This window comes from Thunnus thynnus, chromosome 4, assembly GCF_963924715.1.
Source record: "Thunnus thynnus chromosome 4, fThuThy2.1, whole genome shotgun sequence".
In the NCBI taxonomy this organism is placed as follows: Eukaryota; Metazoa; Chordata; class Actinopteri; order Scombriformes; family Scombridae; genus Thunnus; species Thunnus thynnus.
In genome coordinates this window covers 21,797,291-21,816,820 of record NC_089520.1, presented here as the reverse complement: position 1 = coordinate 21,816,820, position 19,530 = coordinate 21,797,291, and the positions used below count along the sequence as shown (strand labels likewise).

The window sequence follows — 19,530 nt, the reverse complement described above, 5'->3', positions numbered from 1 at the left end:
AACAACAGCGTATTCTCCTGTGAGATTTACACACTAGTATGACACACTGAGAGTAAGCCATGACATTTGTGACACAGATGTCTCTGTAGGGAAGATTTAAATTGGAACATTACGTGGAGGAGTTTTTTGTTTTTTTTATTTTGTCATTTCTATCAACAAAAATATACCCAGTGACAGTTCTACTTCGGGGAAAAGGTGTAAAATGCTGCCTGTAAAATCTACGGCACTTGTACTGTTTGTCACTGTCACTAAAGCTGATCTAGTGAGCAGATGCTGCAGTCAAGTCAAGTCCTGTCAAGTTTATTTGTACAGCCTGTTTCCACATACAGTATCTCAGTAGTTTTACAAGCCTACAACTGCAACAATTCCTGACCCAGCCCAAGCACTACAGGAAAGAAAGGGAAAACTCTTTGAAAAACTCTTTGAACACAAGGAATGGAAAAAACATAAAGAGAGGAAATTTAAAGAGAGATTCCTTTTCCTGTGAGATGAGCCATTGGTGGGGAAACGGCATGAAGAGTTTATCCAAATACAACAACTGGTTTATAATCCAACAAAATATCCATAGGAATGCAGTAAATTTAACAATAAATGAAATTGCTCCACTAAAACAATTCCAATCAAATAACAAACATAGAAAAAGTCCATGTTATCTTTATCAATTCTGCACCTTCTTCCAGGTCCAGTAAATCATTTCACTTCAGATAATTAAAAAACTGGATTAAGTTTGAGACATCTGATCATCTGACTGCATGTGTCTAGTAATGTTGCCTTGTCCAAGCAAAGCCGACAGAAATACTGGCAAAAAATTATGAAATACTCTGACTGATGACAAAATTAAAATCAGTAAAACTCTTTATGTTGTATGAGACATATAGACCAAGTCCACAGTTTTCTTATATTTTTCCTAAAATCTGTCTCACTCATGTTTTCCCACAGCACTGAAGAAGTGGAAAGGTCACAATGTACGTCTTGTTTTCTTTATAAGTGGCTCCACAAATGTAATTAAGGTCTAAAAAGACTCAATAGTTGTGTTCAAATTCAAGGACTGGCTCCCTCAAAGGTCATGTGTCATGAAGGTGTTTCCGTCAAGAGGGTCTGAAAAAATAAATAAATATAATATAAAGTTAATATATGCACAAAACATCTACTTATTTCCCACAAGAAGTTTATGTCTGGTTTTAGCATCAAGAGCGGCTCCTCAACAAAATATACATGTGATATTTCCTGACTTTACGAGCGGATGAAAATCTCTTGAATTCATTGACCAGCACTGTGGATTATGGGATACTGAAGGCTGCAGAGGATATACAGGTTGTATCTTCCATATTTAGCCAAAAAAAAAAAAAAGGCAGCAACATTTCTCTACCACATTTGCAGCGGTCTTGGGAATAGCACAGACCTCGCTGACAAGTTATGACTGGGTGGCTGAAACCTCATGTTTCCTCCGTAATGGTTTTAACAGCTTAGCAGAGCTTCGATTGTGTTTCTGTAAGTGCGGCTCCGACATACTGTATTCTAATCCAGGAAGGGTTTATGGAAAACTCAAAAAGTGAGTGTGTTAGCAGGGGGGTAGGGGGGGGGGTGGGGTTTGGGGGCAGGGCGTGGGGGCACCACATGGGCTGTGTCCATAGCAACCCTGCCCATGTGGTGCTGCATGAGGGAACATGAGATGTAAAACCATGGTGATGATACAGACCAGCACCGTTCAGTGAGGGCGGCTGCTGACACATAAAACACATTAGGAGGCAACTGTGAAACGAACAGCGAGATGACGCACGTTTACAGTAGCACGCTGGTAATCGTTTGTTCATTATAGTGCTGAACTTGATGAGTCAATTTTCAGAAAATGAACCCACAAAAAGTAATTAATCAAACTATAAATTCTAAGCCTTCACTGGTTTCAGCTTCTCCAATGTGAAGATGCTCTAATTATCTTTGTTTTATATCATCATGTTGTTGAATATCTTTGGGTTTTGGACTGATGGTCAGATAAAACAAGCAGTATGCAGATATTACCTTGGGCTGCAGGAATTTGTGATTCGGGCTGCAAATAACGACTATCTGCAGATTACTTTTTCGGTAATCAATTAATTGTGTCCCCAGAGCCCAAGGTGACATCTTCAAATGTATAATTTTGTCCAAAACAGAACAAAAGCAGAAAATCTCCACATCAGAAAAGCTGGAACCAGAGAATGTTTGACATTTTTACTTGATAAGGGATTTAAATTATTAATAATTTTAATAATTTTCTGTCAACCCACTAATGAATTAACTGACTAATTGTTTCAGCCCTACTTGTGGCAGCCATTTTCCACTATTTTTTCACATTTCACAGATTATACGATTTATCAAAATATTACCCCACTGATGAAAATAACCATTAGATGCAGCTCTAGTTCATTTGAACATCTACAGACTGACATAACAGCACAAGTGAGTTTGGTCAGTTTGACATAAAAAGGAGAAAGTAACGTGTGAGCTAGAAAGAAACATGGATTAAATGGCAGTGGACTCACTGGTGTGGAGAGTCTGAAGCACGTGCTGCAGCCAGTCGGACTGCAGCTACTTCTACTTGGCACTTTTGAATAATTCAGTGAACGGCACAATGACCTGACCACTACTTACTCCTCTCCCTCCATCACACACTGTCGCCCTCGCTGACGTTTCTTAGTTACTTTTAGTTACAAACTGCAGTAGCGAGAAAATAAACAGATCAGAGGAAGGTTAATTTTAATTATCAGAGGATTTAGTGAAGCACAAATTACAGCCAGAAGAGGCTGATTCACTGTGAACTTGAAAGTGAGATGGTTCAGCTACCGAGCTGACAGTGTGTGTCTGTGTGGAGGTGTGCGCTCATGTCTCATCTAAATTATTCAGTCTTTTTTGTACACAAAGCTTCAATGCATTCTTGGCAGTGCGTGCGTGCGTGTGTGTGTGTGCAGTGTTTATGTGTGTGTGTGGGTGTGTATGCTCGGTGACATTAGACACATAAGGTGTTATATAATACTCATGATTCATCTCCAAAAACATAAACCCCGCTGTTGCGTTTCTTGTGACATGGGTGGCAGAAGAGTCCCTCTTTCCGTGGTGTAAAAGCAAGTCCGTGGCCTCTAGCGCTGGCTGGAGATCACAGGACAGCTCCTCTGCAGCAGTTAATGAGCTTTTAAATAGATAGGCTAAATCAGCTTCCTTCCTGTCCCTGTCAATGGCATGCGCACACACACACGCACAAATAAATACACGACATAAGCACAGTGACACATATGCAAATGCGTACAGTCAGTGTTTTTCAACCCACCAGCCTTTAAGGATTTTAAGGAAGACTAAAGATATACTTCATTTTTATGGACTGTCAAGAAATCTCATGAAAAAACCCAAAGCAGCCACGAATGAGCCACACTGTTGCACTGGGTGACATGTTCCTCCACTGAAATAAACATGGGCATTGTAGTTAAAGTTAAAATAGACACATATCATTCTGGTGCAATGAAAACTCAATGCGTATTATTCCGCAGCAGTAAATAGTCCCCAACAAATGCACTATTTACTTCTGTTTGAGTAATATTTGCTAAACACTGCAGTGCCCAGCTGTTTCAAGAAATGAAGGAGCTTTTTCAAAAATTGTAACTATTTATTTGTGACCCATTTTTAGAGATTTAGATCTTAGGAAAGAATGGGCTTGTGGCTAAGCACTACAAGCAGGCTAGGGAAGTCAGAAAGTACTGAGACACAGACTAATGCATTTTTGGTTTTGGTATTTTTGTGGGATTTGTTGAGAATGATTAAAGTGTAAAGTAATTCTGTGGTTTTTATGTTGCTAAAACTACAATAATATGGCAGCAGAGACAGACAGGAAAACTGATAGAGGGACAGATAGAGGCAAGGCAGTGATGTTGTTGGGATGGGTGGGAGAGAGAGAGAGAGAGAGAGAGAGAGAGAGAGAGATCCCCAGCAGCAGTCCTGGCCCAGTGTGACTCACAGACTAAATGAGCCAGGCGTGTTGCCCCCTGATGCTCTGTGACCTAGATTGAGAGACGCAGGCAGGACCGTAATCTCTCATTTCTCTCCCTTTCTCTCTCAGTATGGAACAGGCTGCCGAGATGAAAACCTGCCTGCCCTCCGCGGCATTGCAGACAGGCAGCAGGACGGACGAGTGTCGCTAGAAAATCCACACATCTATTTATCAGTCAGACGCGTTACAGAGAAAAAATAGGCAGCGGTCAAATTACGAAATACAGAAAACATGTAACTGTACGATCTGTGTGGAACTGCTTACTGGACATGTGACGCATTTAGAGCCACAAACATGTATACAATGAGGCAGAGCAGATGGTACACATTATACTGAAGGCCATAAGTAGTGCTGGGTATCATTTGAAATGTATTGATACTAGCACCAATATCAAAACAATATGTTTTTAGTCACGCTAGCAGTGTAGCTCTAGAGATCAGGCCAAACTGAAGTGTCTCAACAACTGTTGCCATGAAATTTTGTACATGGTCTTGAGAATTTAATTCCTCCAACTTTCCAAATGACTAGAGCTACGACAATTAGTCGATTAATCAATTAGTCGATCGACAGACAGCCAACTATTTTGATCATCAGTGTTTTTCATAATCTATCGTTTTTAGTCAAACATATGACTCTCAAATGAATATAATACGACTGTGACAAAAAAAACACACAAACGTTGAAGTTGCACCTTGGGTTTGTTAAACAGCGATTAACATTTTTCCCCATTTTTAGACACCTTATAGACCAAATGATTAATCAATACTAAAAATAATTGTTAGTTGCAGCCCTACTGGTGATCCCGACTCTTCCTCTAATGAGACCGTGAGGTTCACATTTGCGGTTCTGGATGAAATGTCTAAGGATTGCTATGAAATTTGGTACAGACATATATGTCCCCCTCAGGTTAAACTGTAATATCTTTGGTGATTTTCTGACTTTTTATCCAGTGCCACAATCAGGTCAAAATTTAAACTTGTAATAACACTTTGGTTTATGACCAAATACCTGCAAAACATATCACATTCCCATCAGCCTCGGCTGTGCTTTGTGTTTAGTGCTAATAAGCAAAATGTTAGCATGCTAACACGCTAAAAACATACTGATGAATATTATATTCCATTTCTGCCGAGTCTGTTCTGCTAGATGCCGCTAAATTCTACACACTGCACCTTTAAATGTTCTCTCAACAACATGCTATATAAGAACTTATAAGAACTACTATAAGAACTAAAATTATCATCTAAATCAGTAAATATCTGATTACAGAATGACTAGACAAGACTACAACAAATCTGACCAAGCATTTGATGTCAACTTTTGCTACTTGACCATCTTTGATACTTCTAATTTAACATTTCTGATAGTTGCTACGCGCTGCCTGTCCTCATGCACCTGTACAAAGCAAATTGTCTCTGGTCATTTTCACACTCTCTCTTATAAACAAATAGAGGAGCTGCAGACACTACGATGCCCACACACTCTCAAACTGAGCAGCTTAAACAGTTGTGGTCCAGTGCTCTAAATTCCAGTCCGGCTCAATCACCAAGTCTTTGATCCCCTGAATGGCTTTCTTTGTATCCTTACAGTCACAGAGGTTAAAGTAGGTGGAGTTGCTCTCTTTCTGTCTCTCACAGGCACACACACACTTGCACACATACACACACACACACACTGCAGCCCACAACTATTGCTGTGAAAAAAACTGCTGATGCATATTTTCCTCTGTTTGTTGCTAGGGGAGTCCCATCTATGGGGACAACAATGGGGTGATTGTTGCCATGTAAAAGATATCCATGAGAAAGTTTCAGACTCATTGGGCTGCCAGCTGCTGCTCGCCGCGTCCCGTCAGCCCTGTGCAGGCGGTTGAGCAGACGGTGAACACACTTCATCGTGCCACACGATGTGAACACGGGAGCCGGGCATCTGGACAGCACCGAGTCCATTCTGAGCTAAAGTTACAAACAATGACACAGCCGTCGTTCCTCTGAGGCCGAGTCTGTTCGTCACTGGCAGAGGGACAGCCGCTCTGGGGGTGTCACCTTACCACTCACTCACACTTGAGCCTGAGAAGACTGAAACCGTCACCAGTGAGTCCAACTGTACTCGGAGATTTCTGATGGTTCTGTCAACAGACCAGCTCCGGCTGCTCCGGTCAGACCATCCGTCCAGAGCGGCAGCAGCTGTTTCCGAGCTGTTACACAGCAGAAACACTGAAGACTGTAAAAAGTCACATGACTTCAACTCAATTTTGACTCAAGTCGACTTTATTAACTGGAGACCTGATAGATATATGAAGGGCATCACTTTAGATCTGAATTTGACAACAGGATTCTCATTTATTGTTACTTATAATATAACCAGGAGTGTTAAAATTATTAGACGATTGATTAGTCAACCAACAGAAAATGAATTGTCAACAATTTTAATAATTGATTAATCATTTGATTAACTAAGTTAAGTAAACAGTCACGATTTCAAACTTATCAAAATGTGAGGATTTTTTCTCTGTTTTATATCTTGTAAATTAAATCTTTGCGTTTTGGTTGTTAGTTGGACAAATAAAGCAAAAAAAAGACATGACATCGGCCTTTTTACTATTTTATCACACTTTTGGATAAAATAATTAGTTGATTAATCATAGAAATTATCAACAGTTGAATTAATAATGGAAATAATTGTAAGTTACAGTCATAATATCCAGTAAGTACCCTTTATGCTCTCGTCAGTGAATTTAATGAAGTTAAAATTGATTTTTGTTCCAGTTATGTAATTGATATTTGATTGTTTAATTAATTCTGACTTGCCTTGATGTATTTAGAATATTGGTGTTCTTATTTCATTTATTTTACATTTATGTCCCATCAAGTCATATATGTCTCAAAAATTAAGACATATCCGCAAAGTTGAGCAACGCTGACTGAAACCATTTAATAATCAAATAATAATAAAACTGTTATTTTACTTGACTTACAAACACACAAGAAAAGTGTTGTGAGTTAAACACTGGGGTTGAAAATTAGCTATAAGCTAACTCTGGTGCAGTACATCAAATGGTAACATTTATGTTTAACACTGCACATGGTCCCAATAAATACAATACAATGTACATATGCGTCGTTACTGTATCCCAATACATATAATACACTTGATTACACAGTGATTTCCCATCACCCACTGTCTCTCACCGTGGTTAAGTGAGTTGAACAGAGCGAACATCCCTCTTCCATTATCCACCCTCATTATCACACTGTTAATTGGTGTCTATTATTAACCGTGACACACACTCAACTCTACAGTAGTTCAGGTCAAAGCGCCACTCTGTGACACTCTGTGGATTTTATAAAATAGGAACATACCGTGAAGGCAAACTGATACCTTCAAACAATAAGTATGCTATAATATACTACAATAAGTAGTAATATTGACACATATTACTGAAGGAGAGGAGGAGGGTTATGGGCTTTTGAATGGGGGGAAAAAGGAGGACGGAAGTGAACATAAATTATCTAATAAAAACTTTGGTAACAAATTTATCAAAAGAGTCATTTTTCAAGCAAAAATGCAGAATATTCCCTAAAGTTCCAGCTTCTCAACTATGAGGACTTTCTTTGCCGTAATATGATGTATCTTTTTAGTATAGGCTAAATATTTTCACTATTTTCTGGCATTATGTAGACCAAATGATAATTTGATTAACTGGGAAAGGAATCACCAGTTTAATAAATTATGAAAATAATCGTGTGTACAGAAGCAGGACAAGATAGTTGTATTGATTTGGTAAATAAAATGCTTTCACATCTTACGTAGTTTAAATACACTACAGTCACTTGGGGAAAGTAAGTGACGGGGAAAATCAATGAGAGCTGCAGAAGCTTTTGTGGAAAGACTGCCAGCCGTCACGTGTCCTGTGAGATTTGCTGCCTTTTCATGAATGAAAGAAAAACATTCTTGACACTGATCCTGCTACTAGTATTAGAATAATAATGTCTGAACGTGTGTATGATGACGATTCAATATCTGTGTTGTGTCACATGTACACTTCTTACGTGGGCAGAGCAGGTCCAAGTATTGGCAAATGTGTGTCTGTGGTGCAAGAGGGACTGGACCACAATCCCTCCTGCACCAAAGAGATCATTAGTGGCACATAACCCCCACCCCCACCCCCACCCCCACCACCCCAACTCTTGGCTCTCTATTTGAAACATAACATTACTCATCCACCCCCGGGCACCTGAGAACTGCACAGCACCAATCAAGCTGCTGCACTGTGATTCACAGTGTTGAGGAGGAGACTTGCATAACAGCCAGCACCATATTCCTCTTTTCCCACAGTCTCTCATATAAAACAAATAACCCTCCTGTATCGGCTGCAGTTTCAGGGTTCAGGCTGTGCAAGCGGCTGATTGTTAGAGGGACCAGAGCATCATTTAGTGTACACTGATGTCTGAACACACACACACACAAGGCCTCCGGGATGACAAACTTGACCCATTTTCTTCGACAGGAGTGTATATGCTCATATAGCTGTGATGATAAGCAGTGTATGACATGTATGCAAGCAGAAAATGTCCATCAAAACAACAACATGGAGGAAAAAAAAGACAAAAACATGCTAGATTCATGAAATAAACAGATAGTTTGTGCATGCAATAAACACATCTATGTATAATAACAGCAACAAGGATAGTTGATGGAGAAATAACAGCCTGAAAAGGAGGTCAGAGTGTTTTTATCATTTGTTGTAGTCGTGCCCAGATCCTCTGCTGCAGCACTGACTCTCAGCTGACACAGGACGGCTGATTTCACATCAACACACTCAAGATCTGCACTTATCACCCGTTTGTATTTCTTAACCCTGCAGGTCCAACTATTAAACCCGCTGTGTGGAGCTCTTACCTTCGGATAGCTCCAGATCCAACTCCGCCAGCTGGTCCCTGACCTCTTTAGGCAGAGCCGACAGATCAACGCTGCGGTCGGCCATCGTTGGAAGCACAACAGCCTGCGGGATGTTTGCGGTATCTCGGATGACAGCAGGTACAGTCCGGCATGAAGATGAAAGGAATCAAGATGTAGGGGGGGTGTTTACTCCATCCTCCCGACTCCCCGACACCGCCATGACTGTGGGAGCTGGGAACAACTCGCCAGAGGAGTCTGTCAGTCACATGACCAGGGCTGATGGTAATTGCTGTGACAGGACGGTGGGATAAAGCGGACTCTCTGCTCCCTCTGCTGTTGTGTTTTTTTACAGCTGGGAGGAGAAACGGCATTCCTCCAGAGCCATCTCACCTGCCACCCTCCCCTCAGGTGGAAACTATAACCTCTGTTTGTGCCTCTCGTGTTTTAACATCCTATTAAAGTCATATTTTCCCGAAAAAAAACAACAAATATGCGTTGAGATTGTAAAAACCCAGAAGGTACTTTAACAACATTTACTACTGTTCTGAAGGAAATTCAGAAATCCTCAGACTCCTTTATTTATCTGAATGAAAAAATGCTCAGTCCACATACAATTAAAGAACCAATTTGAAGGATTCAGTGGGATCTATTGGCAGAAATGGAATATAATATTCATAAGTTGTTTTAATTAGTGTATAATCACCTGAAAATAATGATTGTTGTGTCTTTGTTAGCTTAGAATGAGCCCTTTATATTGACCTAAGGAGCAGGTCCTTTTCCAGGGAGGCTGCCATGTTGCACCGCCATGTTTGTACGGTAGCCCAGAACAGACAAACCAAACACTGGCTCTAGAGAGGGCCTTTCATGTTTTTCGTTCCGCGAATGGGATGGAATGGGATGGTGAGGGGTATTCAGCTTAGATGCCATCAAATCTCGTACACTAATTCTTTAAAAAAGACAAATAAATTCTATATATTTCTATATCTATATATTCTACATAAATGACACCTTTGTGCTTAATTCATACAATGTGAAAAAAATATGTTTATACATCTATATGTTACAATTCAGGTTATTATTTAATATTTTCATACAAAGTGATGTGGTTTTCATTTTTCTTTTGTCATAAAAAACACACATTTCCCTTTCCCTGTGTAGGAATACAGTTACAACATGGATGGATTTTTTTCCCACCCAGATGAGAAATAGGTTTAAAGGTCCAATGTGTAGAATTTAGTGGCATCTAGCGATTGCAACAAACTGAATACCCCTCCCCTCAAAGTCCGTTCCCCTAGATGCCACTAAACTGTACATACTGCACCTTTAAATTTTAACCTATAATAGCAGATTTTTGGCCTCTTTGGGGCAGGTTGTCTCCTTTTAAGTTAATAGATGGCAAACATTTTCATTCAGGAGCATTTAGGAGTTGTGTGTCTGGTCACCTGATGAATGAAAGTTCAATATATGATCTCCTTTTACCTGTTTTTGGTCTTGACTGGATGAAAAATGAAGACATCTGGTTCTGACTAAGTTCACCAACTAGTTGCTAACTTTGTATACTGTTTAGTAATGGACACAATCAGTTTTCATCCTTTTTTTTTTTTTTTTTGCTGAAATGACATTATGAGAGTGGTGAGAGTGAATAGAAAACCAACACAATGAGCTGAAAGAAGCTGAGTCAAGTGATAATTATCTGTGGGTTTATCTGTGAGGGACCCCCTTCACATAAAAGTAGTCATGTGATCAATTGTTAATATAACGATAATGATTATGACAGCTTTAAGGATTCTGGATATACATTCAGAAGAGCAGGAGGTTTTGTTTTCACAACTTGGGTATTCATTTTTCAGAAAAACAGATACTTAGCTCCGTAACTTAGATGAAACCGTAATACTGAGAGGCACAAACCGATACTTAGGTGGAAACATGCTGATGAATTTACTTTTTCATTAATTTATTTTATTATTTGCCCGAGACAACTTATTCATTAGTTGAGACTATACACAAGTAATTTTTCCCATCCTGAGGCCTGAGTATTTTAGAAACTCCCTCCATACAGATATCCTCATGAGACATTTTTTCATGTGGTTCAACCTCTGTTAAACACATAAAAGATATCTACCCTCTTTAACAAAACAAGGGGGACATACTATCACATGATGGGGAAAAGAAAGCCTAACATGCCCACAGAGAAAAATAAACATCTTAAAACAATGACATGTTGTAAAAAAAAAAAAACACAGTGACAAGGGGAAAACAACGTGATAGTCTTGGAAGTACAATGCGGTATAAAATAAGCTGCATTTTAAAACATACATTTTTTTTAAAAGAAGCACCTTGCACAAGTATTAAGTCTACTTCATGATACAAGACGGCTTTTCAAATGTTGTAAAGCACCCAGGACTAGGACATCTGTAATTGTCTACAGATGTGCACTCATCACCGGTCCCATTCACTCAAGAACACACATCTTCACATTTTCTCATTAACTTTAGCTTTAGACTGAAATAGACCAAACCCCTCTCAGCGGCTGGGCTGCACACATCAGCTAAATGCAAGAACATTGATATTCAATAGAAAAATATATTGCACTACTCTTTCCTCAACTGAAATGCCTGGGTAAATGATTTAAAATCTTGTAGGTTTGATTATCATTTAAAGGCCATCTAAAGCTAACCATTTCAAGTGTGTTACATTAGGACTAAGGATGGAATCCTTACATAACGAGGACAGTTTTTTGCATCAATAATTTGATGTTATAAGCAGATCAATAGACAGTGATGGTATGATGAAGCACAAACAAACAGTGGTATTCTTCTGCCTTGAATAATCCATGCAGTCGATAGGGTTTGATACATACACGACTAAATGTAATAACATCCATTTCAAATGGGTTAAAACTGATGGTAAAAAAAAGTCAGGCACACACTCACAGGGTAAACTGTGTACACATCTACAATTTGGTTTGTTATGCACTAGGCAGACTAAACCATCATGTGTATTTAAGAAGAATTAACTCAAAAGGGAAACACAGACAGACAACTAAAGGACAAAAGTAAACTAAAAAAAAAAGCATTAGAAACACTTTCCAGGCTGCCTTTTACTGCACTCAAACCAGCCAATCTGTCTCTATACGTTCACTGCATCAGCAAAACGTTATGTCAACGACATGTTTTCAGGCATAAAAATCTTTTTTTCTTACAAATGAAAAATACAAGATATCTTACAGTAAAACTGTCAGCCTGGAAAGCACCCAACCTCATCACAGCCAAGCGTGTGGGCCAGAGTTGGACTGAAGCTGCATTTTAAGTGAAATGAAAATAAACCGATGACTTTGACATGAAGATTTTTCATTCATACTGTTCATCCAAATAAAAACCGTTTTCATAACTGATACAAGACATGACCCCAAAACCCTGCAGAGTGAGTGTCCGACATGTTTTCATATTTCATATTTACATACACAGAGTGACGAAGCTTCTCGCAACAGGGAGCCTGCGGGGAGTGGAGGGCTGACAGAGGCACTGTGCCGTGTCTTTGTGTGATTATCATTGGCTGTGAGGGGAGGACAGTATCTTAGTCTGGGGTGGGGGTTGAGGGTGGCTCCCTCTCTTTAACACTTTGCACCAGTCCGGCCTCCGAATGCCACTCGAGTTCATACTGGCTACCTGCGTCAGCACATCATCTTGGGGCAGACTGGGACTGCGTTGCCATGACGACCCCTCCCGGCTGGCCCGATCCCATGCCGGCCAAGACCGACATGGCCACCGCCTCTGCGGCGCGGACGCTCAGCCCGTTGATGGTGGCCCCTGGGCTGGAGGCCGAGGCAGGGGGTGACGGACCGTGTTGGATAACTGCCGCTGGGGAGCCGATGGGTTCAGTGGAAGTATCCCCGGAGGCGTCCTCTCCTCCTGCAGCTAGAGACAGAGAAAGAAACATTCACCCTTAGAGAGGTGAGCGAGTAAAAAGAATACATTAGATGGAGGAGATGATAGATGGATCCTTAAAATCAGTGATACAGTGCCCGGACGCTTGTTGGTCAGCGCACAACTTTTAAAAGTTACCTAAGAAAGAGGCTTTCTTCTGCATAACAGTGACAGGGCAGTCTTTGTGGGCCAGGAGGAGCTGCTTCAGCTGTGCCACCTCATTCCTCAGTAGGGTCACTTCATTCTGATGGCAACACAAAGCACACAGATCATTCCTTGTATGACCCTTGGTGTCATATTATCAAGGAGACCAACCTGTGGGCATTTTTAACTGGATTTTCCCCTGTGGGGTGATAGAGACACTGAAGACTCACCGTCAGAGAGACATTCATGTTGGCGAGATCATCTGCCTTCTTCTCCAAAGAATTAACCCACAGCTTTCGTTTCTGCCTGCAGCGGGAGGCCGCTGCTCGGTTTCTTTCCAGAAAACGCTGCCTCCTCTCGTCAGGGTCCATCTCGGAAGCTCGCCGCCGCCGGCCCCCTGTTGGCTGTGCTGGGGACACCTAGGGAACGATGAAAGTGAGTTGTTTTAAAAGCTACATGAAGTTTGGGAATGGGGCATGTTGAATTACACATCCTGCCAGTGTAACAACGTGGTACAGGAAGTTTTGAATAACGCATTAGAGCTACATGCAAAATGGGCTAATCGCAGACACAAATGTGACCACTATGTCGGGACTGAGAGGTGTTTTTGAACGTGTAATGACTGCATATGGCACTCATCTCAACATTTAAAGTCATGTTAGAAATCAAAAAAATGTTTTGTACTACAGTGTCAAACTAAGGCATCCAAGACTATAACAGTGAATGCAATGCTCATCTTTGACACTGAAATGTCACCTCAGTAACATTCCTTTAGTGCACTCAATAACTTGTTTTGTTTCCCCGAGGCCATATCTATTTAATTCAATGTTTCAGTGTATATTTGAGTTGGCTCACAGACAGTGTTGCACAAAAGAGCATGAATGTTAATTCTCTGTTAAAGCCTTTGCTGCTTGATACCGTTGAATCTATTGTGTTTGAAAACTAAATCTGTAACAATGATCGATAAGGAACCAAATTCATAAAAAAACAAAACAAAACTAGAAATACTGCCTTGCGGTTGTATGCCTCCGCCGAACAGTAATGTTGCAGTTTAGATCCATGTCTGTCCAGACACATATAATATTTGTAGTGAAGACTTTGAAGAAACTTAATAAAGGTATTAAGTGTATTTTTTTGGCGAAATGGAAGTTATCACTTGAGTTATGGCCAAAAACGTGTTTTGTGAGGTCACATTGACCTTTGACCACCAAATTCTAATCAGTTCATCCTTGAGTCCAAGTGGATTTTGTGCCAAATTTGAAGAAATTCCCTCTAGACGTTCCTGAGATATCGTGTTGACGAGAATGGGACAGATATATGTACAGACAACACGAAAACATAATGCCTCCAGCCACAGTGTTCGCCAGCGTGGAGGCATAAAAACATTCAACCTCATCAAGTAGGGACATCTAAATATTGAATTTGCAAAAAAATATTGCTTTCCAACCAGTTTCAATACAGTGCAGTGCAGTATTTAGGGATAAAATGGCTTTTCAGGATTATAAATCATAAAAATTTGCATAGAAACTTTTCAAATCACACTCTTCGTTTTGACAAAATATGGCTAATGTTTGATGTTTGGTATTACTTAAAAAGGACCCATTGTCATCAAATACATTCATGTCAATCAAAAACATTGTATTTATTACCTGTGGTTGGGCAGGCGACGGTGCATCAGAGTTTTGGCTGGGTTGCTGGCTCTGTTCCTGTCTCTGGGGGACAGCAGGGATGGACCCTCCCCCCCCGCCACTGCCATCGTGTGCTCCTGGGCCCTGATGAGTTAGAGCTGCCTTCAGCCGCTACAGAGACACACAGGCAACACTCCAGGTAGGTCATTTAGTTCACTAAGCTCACTAAAAGAACTGTGAAAAATGGGGTGTCCGCAAGTTTCACCACTTCAAAAACAACATGCTACAGATGTAGAACCCATAAAATGATGCCAATACGACTGATCATCTCACCATCTTGGTCTCAGAGTGCAGACTGTACCCTGACGGGGAGGATGACCCACTGCTGGCCCCGCCAACTGGTGGTCCTGGAATCCCAGGGATATTAGGCACTGTGTTCACTGTCCTCGCGAGCTTCACATTGCAACAAATAACCAGAGAAAAAGAGACAAAGATACAGATTGGGTAAGGTAAAGTATAAAAAAAAAGAATCTTTCAAGTATCAATAGTTTTTTAAAACTTATTTTCTAAGATTTGAGAATGTCAACTTACAGATATAACTGAGGTCATCTGTGCAGGACTGGGCAGGAGAGGGACTGTCTGCCCATTCGGGAGGTGCCTCACTAGTGGATAAGAGCTTGTTGGGGAGCTGTCGAAAAAATTTGACACTTAATAAATGTCTGCTCCTCCATTCTGCACCCATGAACAAAATATAATTATATATCTCAGCCAGATTGAAAAAGTATTTTAGTTCACCGCTGAAAAAACTCCCTAGCATCTCAAGTCCTGGTGACAAAGTATCATTTTGAGAGGGATTTAACTTCATCTCTCAAAAGTAGGCGTGACTTTGTGAACACGAGTCTCTGGTGAATCACAGCAACGCTGTAGAGCTGTAGAGGACTGTTGCCTCCACCCACACCTGCCTAATTCTTGACCAGGAGGAGGAGGATGAGAGAGAAATTAATAGATCACACCTCAAACTAAAAATCCAGATCTAGAAACTCTGGACAATGTCTGGTCTAGAAAAAGCATTTATGGTTTGACATTAGATAGCCAGTAGTTCTACTTACAGACATTTTCCTGCACACAAACAAATGCTTTAAGATGCTTTGTATTTACCATCCCAAGCAAATGAACATAAAGACATGCAAACAATAACAGGAAGACACTGTGGTTTACCCTAGCTGTCTGTTGGAGGATGGCGCTTGCGTGATGACAGATGTTGGAGATGGCAGAGTTGGGTGTAGAGCATCATTACTCAGGTGAAGGGGAAGAGAACCTGGACGCACAATGGTTGGAGTCGGGGCAGAGCTCGCCACAGGCTTTGTGATAATCTCCTGTTGGCAAAATAGAAAAATGTATTTTGTCTTCTCTCGGGCAAACCAACGTCTTGATCAAAAATAAATCTGTACACCAGTGTGTTCTACACACAAAAACACAGTTCATGGCAGTGCGTTGAACCTTTGCTCTCACCATTGAGTCTTTGCTGTTTTCTGACATACTGGAGGAAGAATCTGGACTTCCAGGAGGGGAAGAATCAACTTGTAAAGGACCCTCATCCTCATCTTTTACTTCAGATGGTGTTTGTAAAGGTGCAGCCTTAGAGACAAATAGCAGAGAGGAGAATGTGAATATAGCCTTGCAGAACATCTAAAATAAAAAATTGTCTAATTAATATGATTTTTTTTCAAGGTATATATTCATCCTTACTCTCACTGGGTTTTTCGCCCTCTGATCGTCTTCCTGTGCTTTGCAAAACTCCTGTTCGAAGGAGCTGGCCAGCTCATTGAATAGTCCAACCTCCTCACAGTTCTTCAGGAAACGTGTGGGTGTGGGGGTCTGGTCTGGGGGCGAGGGGAAACCACACATTATGTCAGTCAACACAGAGGCATCTGCACCGACAACTTTATTTCTTGGCAGAACAATTCAGCTTCATTCATCAAATACCAATGTAAATCTTAATATCATTACCTGCAATGATAACGGAGTCTGTTCTGGCAGGACCAAATTTTAATGTCATTTCATGCTTGTGTTTGTGGACTGAAAGATGGTCTTCATTGGTGAATCTCTGCACACACAAAAAAAAGCACAGCAGATGATACAAATACAATAGTATAGCATTCAAATAAAAATAAAAAGTATAGCATTCCATCAATCTCAAGGGTAGCATCATGATAAGAGAGTGTTATGTAATATGCATATGAATGAATGTGTTAAGAAATCATACCTGCCCACATCCAGGGGCAGTGCAAACAAAGGGTCGGTCATCCCCCATCTCAGACTCAAGTTCTGCAAAAAGAAAGCAAGAGAATACAGAACAACGTGTTATCAGCTTTATTCATTAATACATATGGAGGCAACCAAACAGCTGATGATCAAGCTATCGAGTCTGCTGCTGTTTTAATAGCTGGGTGTTATGATAGATGCCACCCTAACATGGACTCCTCATATAAAATTTATTTGTAAGAAGACACAGCAGCGTGTTTACTTTCTTTGTAGATCTTTTGGAGGTAGTATCCAGATTATTTTTCTGTTTTTTTAAATCAGATATTCAGAGTGTCATGCTGTACTGTAGTACGGCCAGGCTCATTAGTCTATCTCTGAAACTTTAAACTATATAACTATATGATCAAATCCAACCTCTGTGCACTACTTTCAAGTAGCTCACAGCAAGAGCATGCCCAGACTTACTAACAGTATCTCTTCTGACTTCTCACATGTTTTAAACAGAGAATACCAACTTCTGCCATCTAACAGGCGGCTTACAGTCCCTCGATTTAAATGCAACAGGCTAATAAATTATTTTATACATCAGTTAATCCTGTTGCTAACCCAAAATCAGTGTGCTGCTAACTGAGATCTGATCCAGAGGATATGATGTGATATGTATGACTGTTATGATGGTTTGATGTGTTTTGTGTGTAACTGTACGTTTAAAACCTCTTGAACGTAGCTGTCTAAGGACGCGAAATGACTTTCAGTGTAAACGGACAATATCGTAATACCACGTTATTGTTCTACACTGGCTTTATTGATCTATACTGACCACTGACAACGAAAATACTCAATGTCAATGCTATATGTTGTGTTTACTCTACTAATGTTTCAGTCTTCATGACATGAACGCCGTGCACCTGTTGAAGAGTACACCATCTGTGTACACCTGTCACCAAGACTGTCGAAGAACATGGTGAGACAGCTCCTAGTGACAACTGTTAGGGAGGCAAACAGGCCAAAGATTGTTGGCCTGTTTGGGGGCATTTGATTTGCTCTCGGTCGTGGATGATCGAGCAGAGCCAAAGACAGTCACCATGCAGCCTACTGACGGTGTCATCAAGTCATCGGCGCTACTGGCTACCAGTTGTTATGGCCAGCTGGGTGGTTACGGACCAAGGATGAGATTTACCTGAAGTGCCAAATTGTTTAGCGAGAGATGGGCCTATAGCTAGCATAACCTTATCACTAGCCACACCAAAACACATGGTTTACAAATACTGACAGTTGTGTCAATATAACAAGCTTGGAGGTGAACATCAATGAAACTAATTACAGGTGGCCGTTGGCCGGATACGCCTCGCAAGGCGCAAATATTTGTATAGCTGCCGATCACAACACAGCTAGCTCAGCTAATGCTAACTGCTATACGGAGCTTCGTTAGCTCGTGAGCAGGTCCGCCAACGTAAGCAATGCTAATGCTAAAGGAAGCGGTGCCCACGATCTAAGCTACGGTCGCACGGAAACAACACACGCTTCATCAACATTAACTGAGTATATGTGCATGTTACACGATACGAAATGTGACCAGAACTCACCCGACGTAGAAACAGCCGCTTCTCTCCCCCCTCCCTGCTCCGGACAGTGCTACTGCGCTGCTGCCTGGACCGTTGTTGACACTCTGACACTAATATCAGTGAAACATCGCGAGAGCTGAACCATGGCCGAGATTACGTAACAGGATTGGCCGCAAACGCGCTACTGAACCCACAACGGCTGCATTTTATATCCACAAACGTAAATTTTCCAAATCCGCTCTTAGATTGCTGCCTTTCTTTACAGAAATTCAAAGTCTCCTGTAATCCCTAAGCCACATGAAAAACCACAAAAGCGCCTTACTACTGCCTCGACACTCAGAACTTACTTATGTAAACATCTAATTTTTATTTATTTATTTTATTTATTTATTGTCTTCAATTCTTTTCTTTCTTTTGGGTTTTTTTTTGTTTGTTCGATGTTGTTGTCGATTTTATTTCTGTGCCTTTTATGTTATTGAATGTCTTTAACGGATTTGTTCGTCTGTTTGTTTTGTGTGATGGTTTTTTTTCTTGTATTTGTGTATTATTTGTCTGTGTATTTCAAATTTTGACTAATAAAGTTGAGAGAAAAAAACGCAGCTGAATCCACCGCTTTTAAAACTAATATCTGTAAGAAAATAAATAACCGTAATTCATTTAATTTGGAAAGTAAATGCCATCACTTAAAATTGGACAATTTAGCAGACCCAGAGGTGAAGGTGACATGGAGATACTGGACTTTATGGATGTGAACTATGCTTTGAACTATGCTTTCAAGTTGTGGATAATGGATAAAAGAATATTTGAAAGCTCCAGAATCCTTTTGTTGTTTCATTTCAGAATATTTTTAGAATTTCATCAGCAGGTTTTTATGGCAGCAAAACAATGCTTTGTCCACAGTTTCTCCCCTCACAAAACTATTATATGGAACAATGAATACATAACCAGAGAGCATAAATCACTACATTAGCAACATTCAATTGACAGGAATATAATTTTTTGTAGTAGACTTACAAAATGGTGAAGCTCAAATTCTTACTTATGAGGAAATTCTCAGATCTAAAACCTTTCCTGTCACTTATAAAAAA

At 40.5% G+C, this 19,530-nt stretch overlaps 2 protein-coding genes across 3 annotated transcripts in view; both read right to left on the bottom strand.

Annotated features, from left to right (window-relative positions):
• The window catches only part of dip2bb (disco-interacting protein 2 homolog Bb), a 40,218-nt gene extending 30,496 nt beyond the window's left edge, over positions 1 to 9,722 (bottom strand). Inside the window, exon 1 of the mRNA XM_067587536.1 lies at positions 8,915 to 9,722. Within this exon, the coding sequence (XP_067443637.1) occupies positions 8,915 to 8,999 (85 nt within the window). The 5' untranslated portion in view covers positions 9,000 to 9,722. The remainder of the gene's footprint in view (positions 1 to 8,914) is intronic.
• A 1,129-nt stretch (positions 9,723 to 10,851) lies between these two features.
• On the bottom strand, positions 10,852 to 18,580 carry atf7b (activating transcription factor 7b). 2 transcript variants are annotated; one of them, XM_067587533.1, is made up of 12 exons: positions 18,464 to 18,580; positions 16,879 to 16,940; positions 16,623 to 16,719; positions 16,362 to 16,495; positions 16,125 to 16,250; positions 15,831 to 15,988; positions 15,204 to 15,300; positions 14,946 to 15,065; positions 14,634 to 14,783; positions 13,215 to 13,403; positions 12,979 to 13,084; positions 10,852 to 12,831 (listed from the first exon to the last, which is right to left on the bottom strand). In XM_067587533.1, exons 2-12 carry the CDS (start codon positions 16,924 to 16,926, stop codon positions 12,596 to 12,598), a joined length of 1,461 nt encoding a protein of 486 aa, XP_067443634.1. In that variant the 5' UTR covers positions 16,927 to 16,940; positions 18,464 to 18,580; the 3' UTR covers positions 10,852 to 12,595. The 2 variants fall into 2 exon arrangements, with proteins under 2 accessions (XP_067443634.1, XP_067443635.1); XM_067587534.1 differs by having other exon boundaries at positions 12,721 to 12,858.
• Positions 18,581 to 19,530: the final 950 nt, after the last annotated feature.

What these genes read in the sequence shown, in the direction of transcription:
- atf7b (XM_067587533.1), bottom strand. Translation starts at nt 16,926, where the DNA reads ATGGGGGATGACCGACCCTTTGTTTGCACTGCCCCTGGATGTGGGCAG. An exon ending in GGGCGAAAAACCCAGTGAGA is followed by an intron (nt 16,251 to 16,361) that starts GTAAGGATGAAT and finishes TTTGTCTCTAAG; the next exon opens with GCTGCACCTTTACAAACACC. An exon ending in AAAACAGCAAAGACTCAATG is followed by an intron (nt 15,989 to 16,124) that starts GTGAGAGCAAAG and finishes TTTTGCCAACAG; the next exon opens with GAGATTATCACAAAGCCTGT.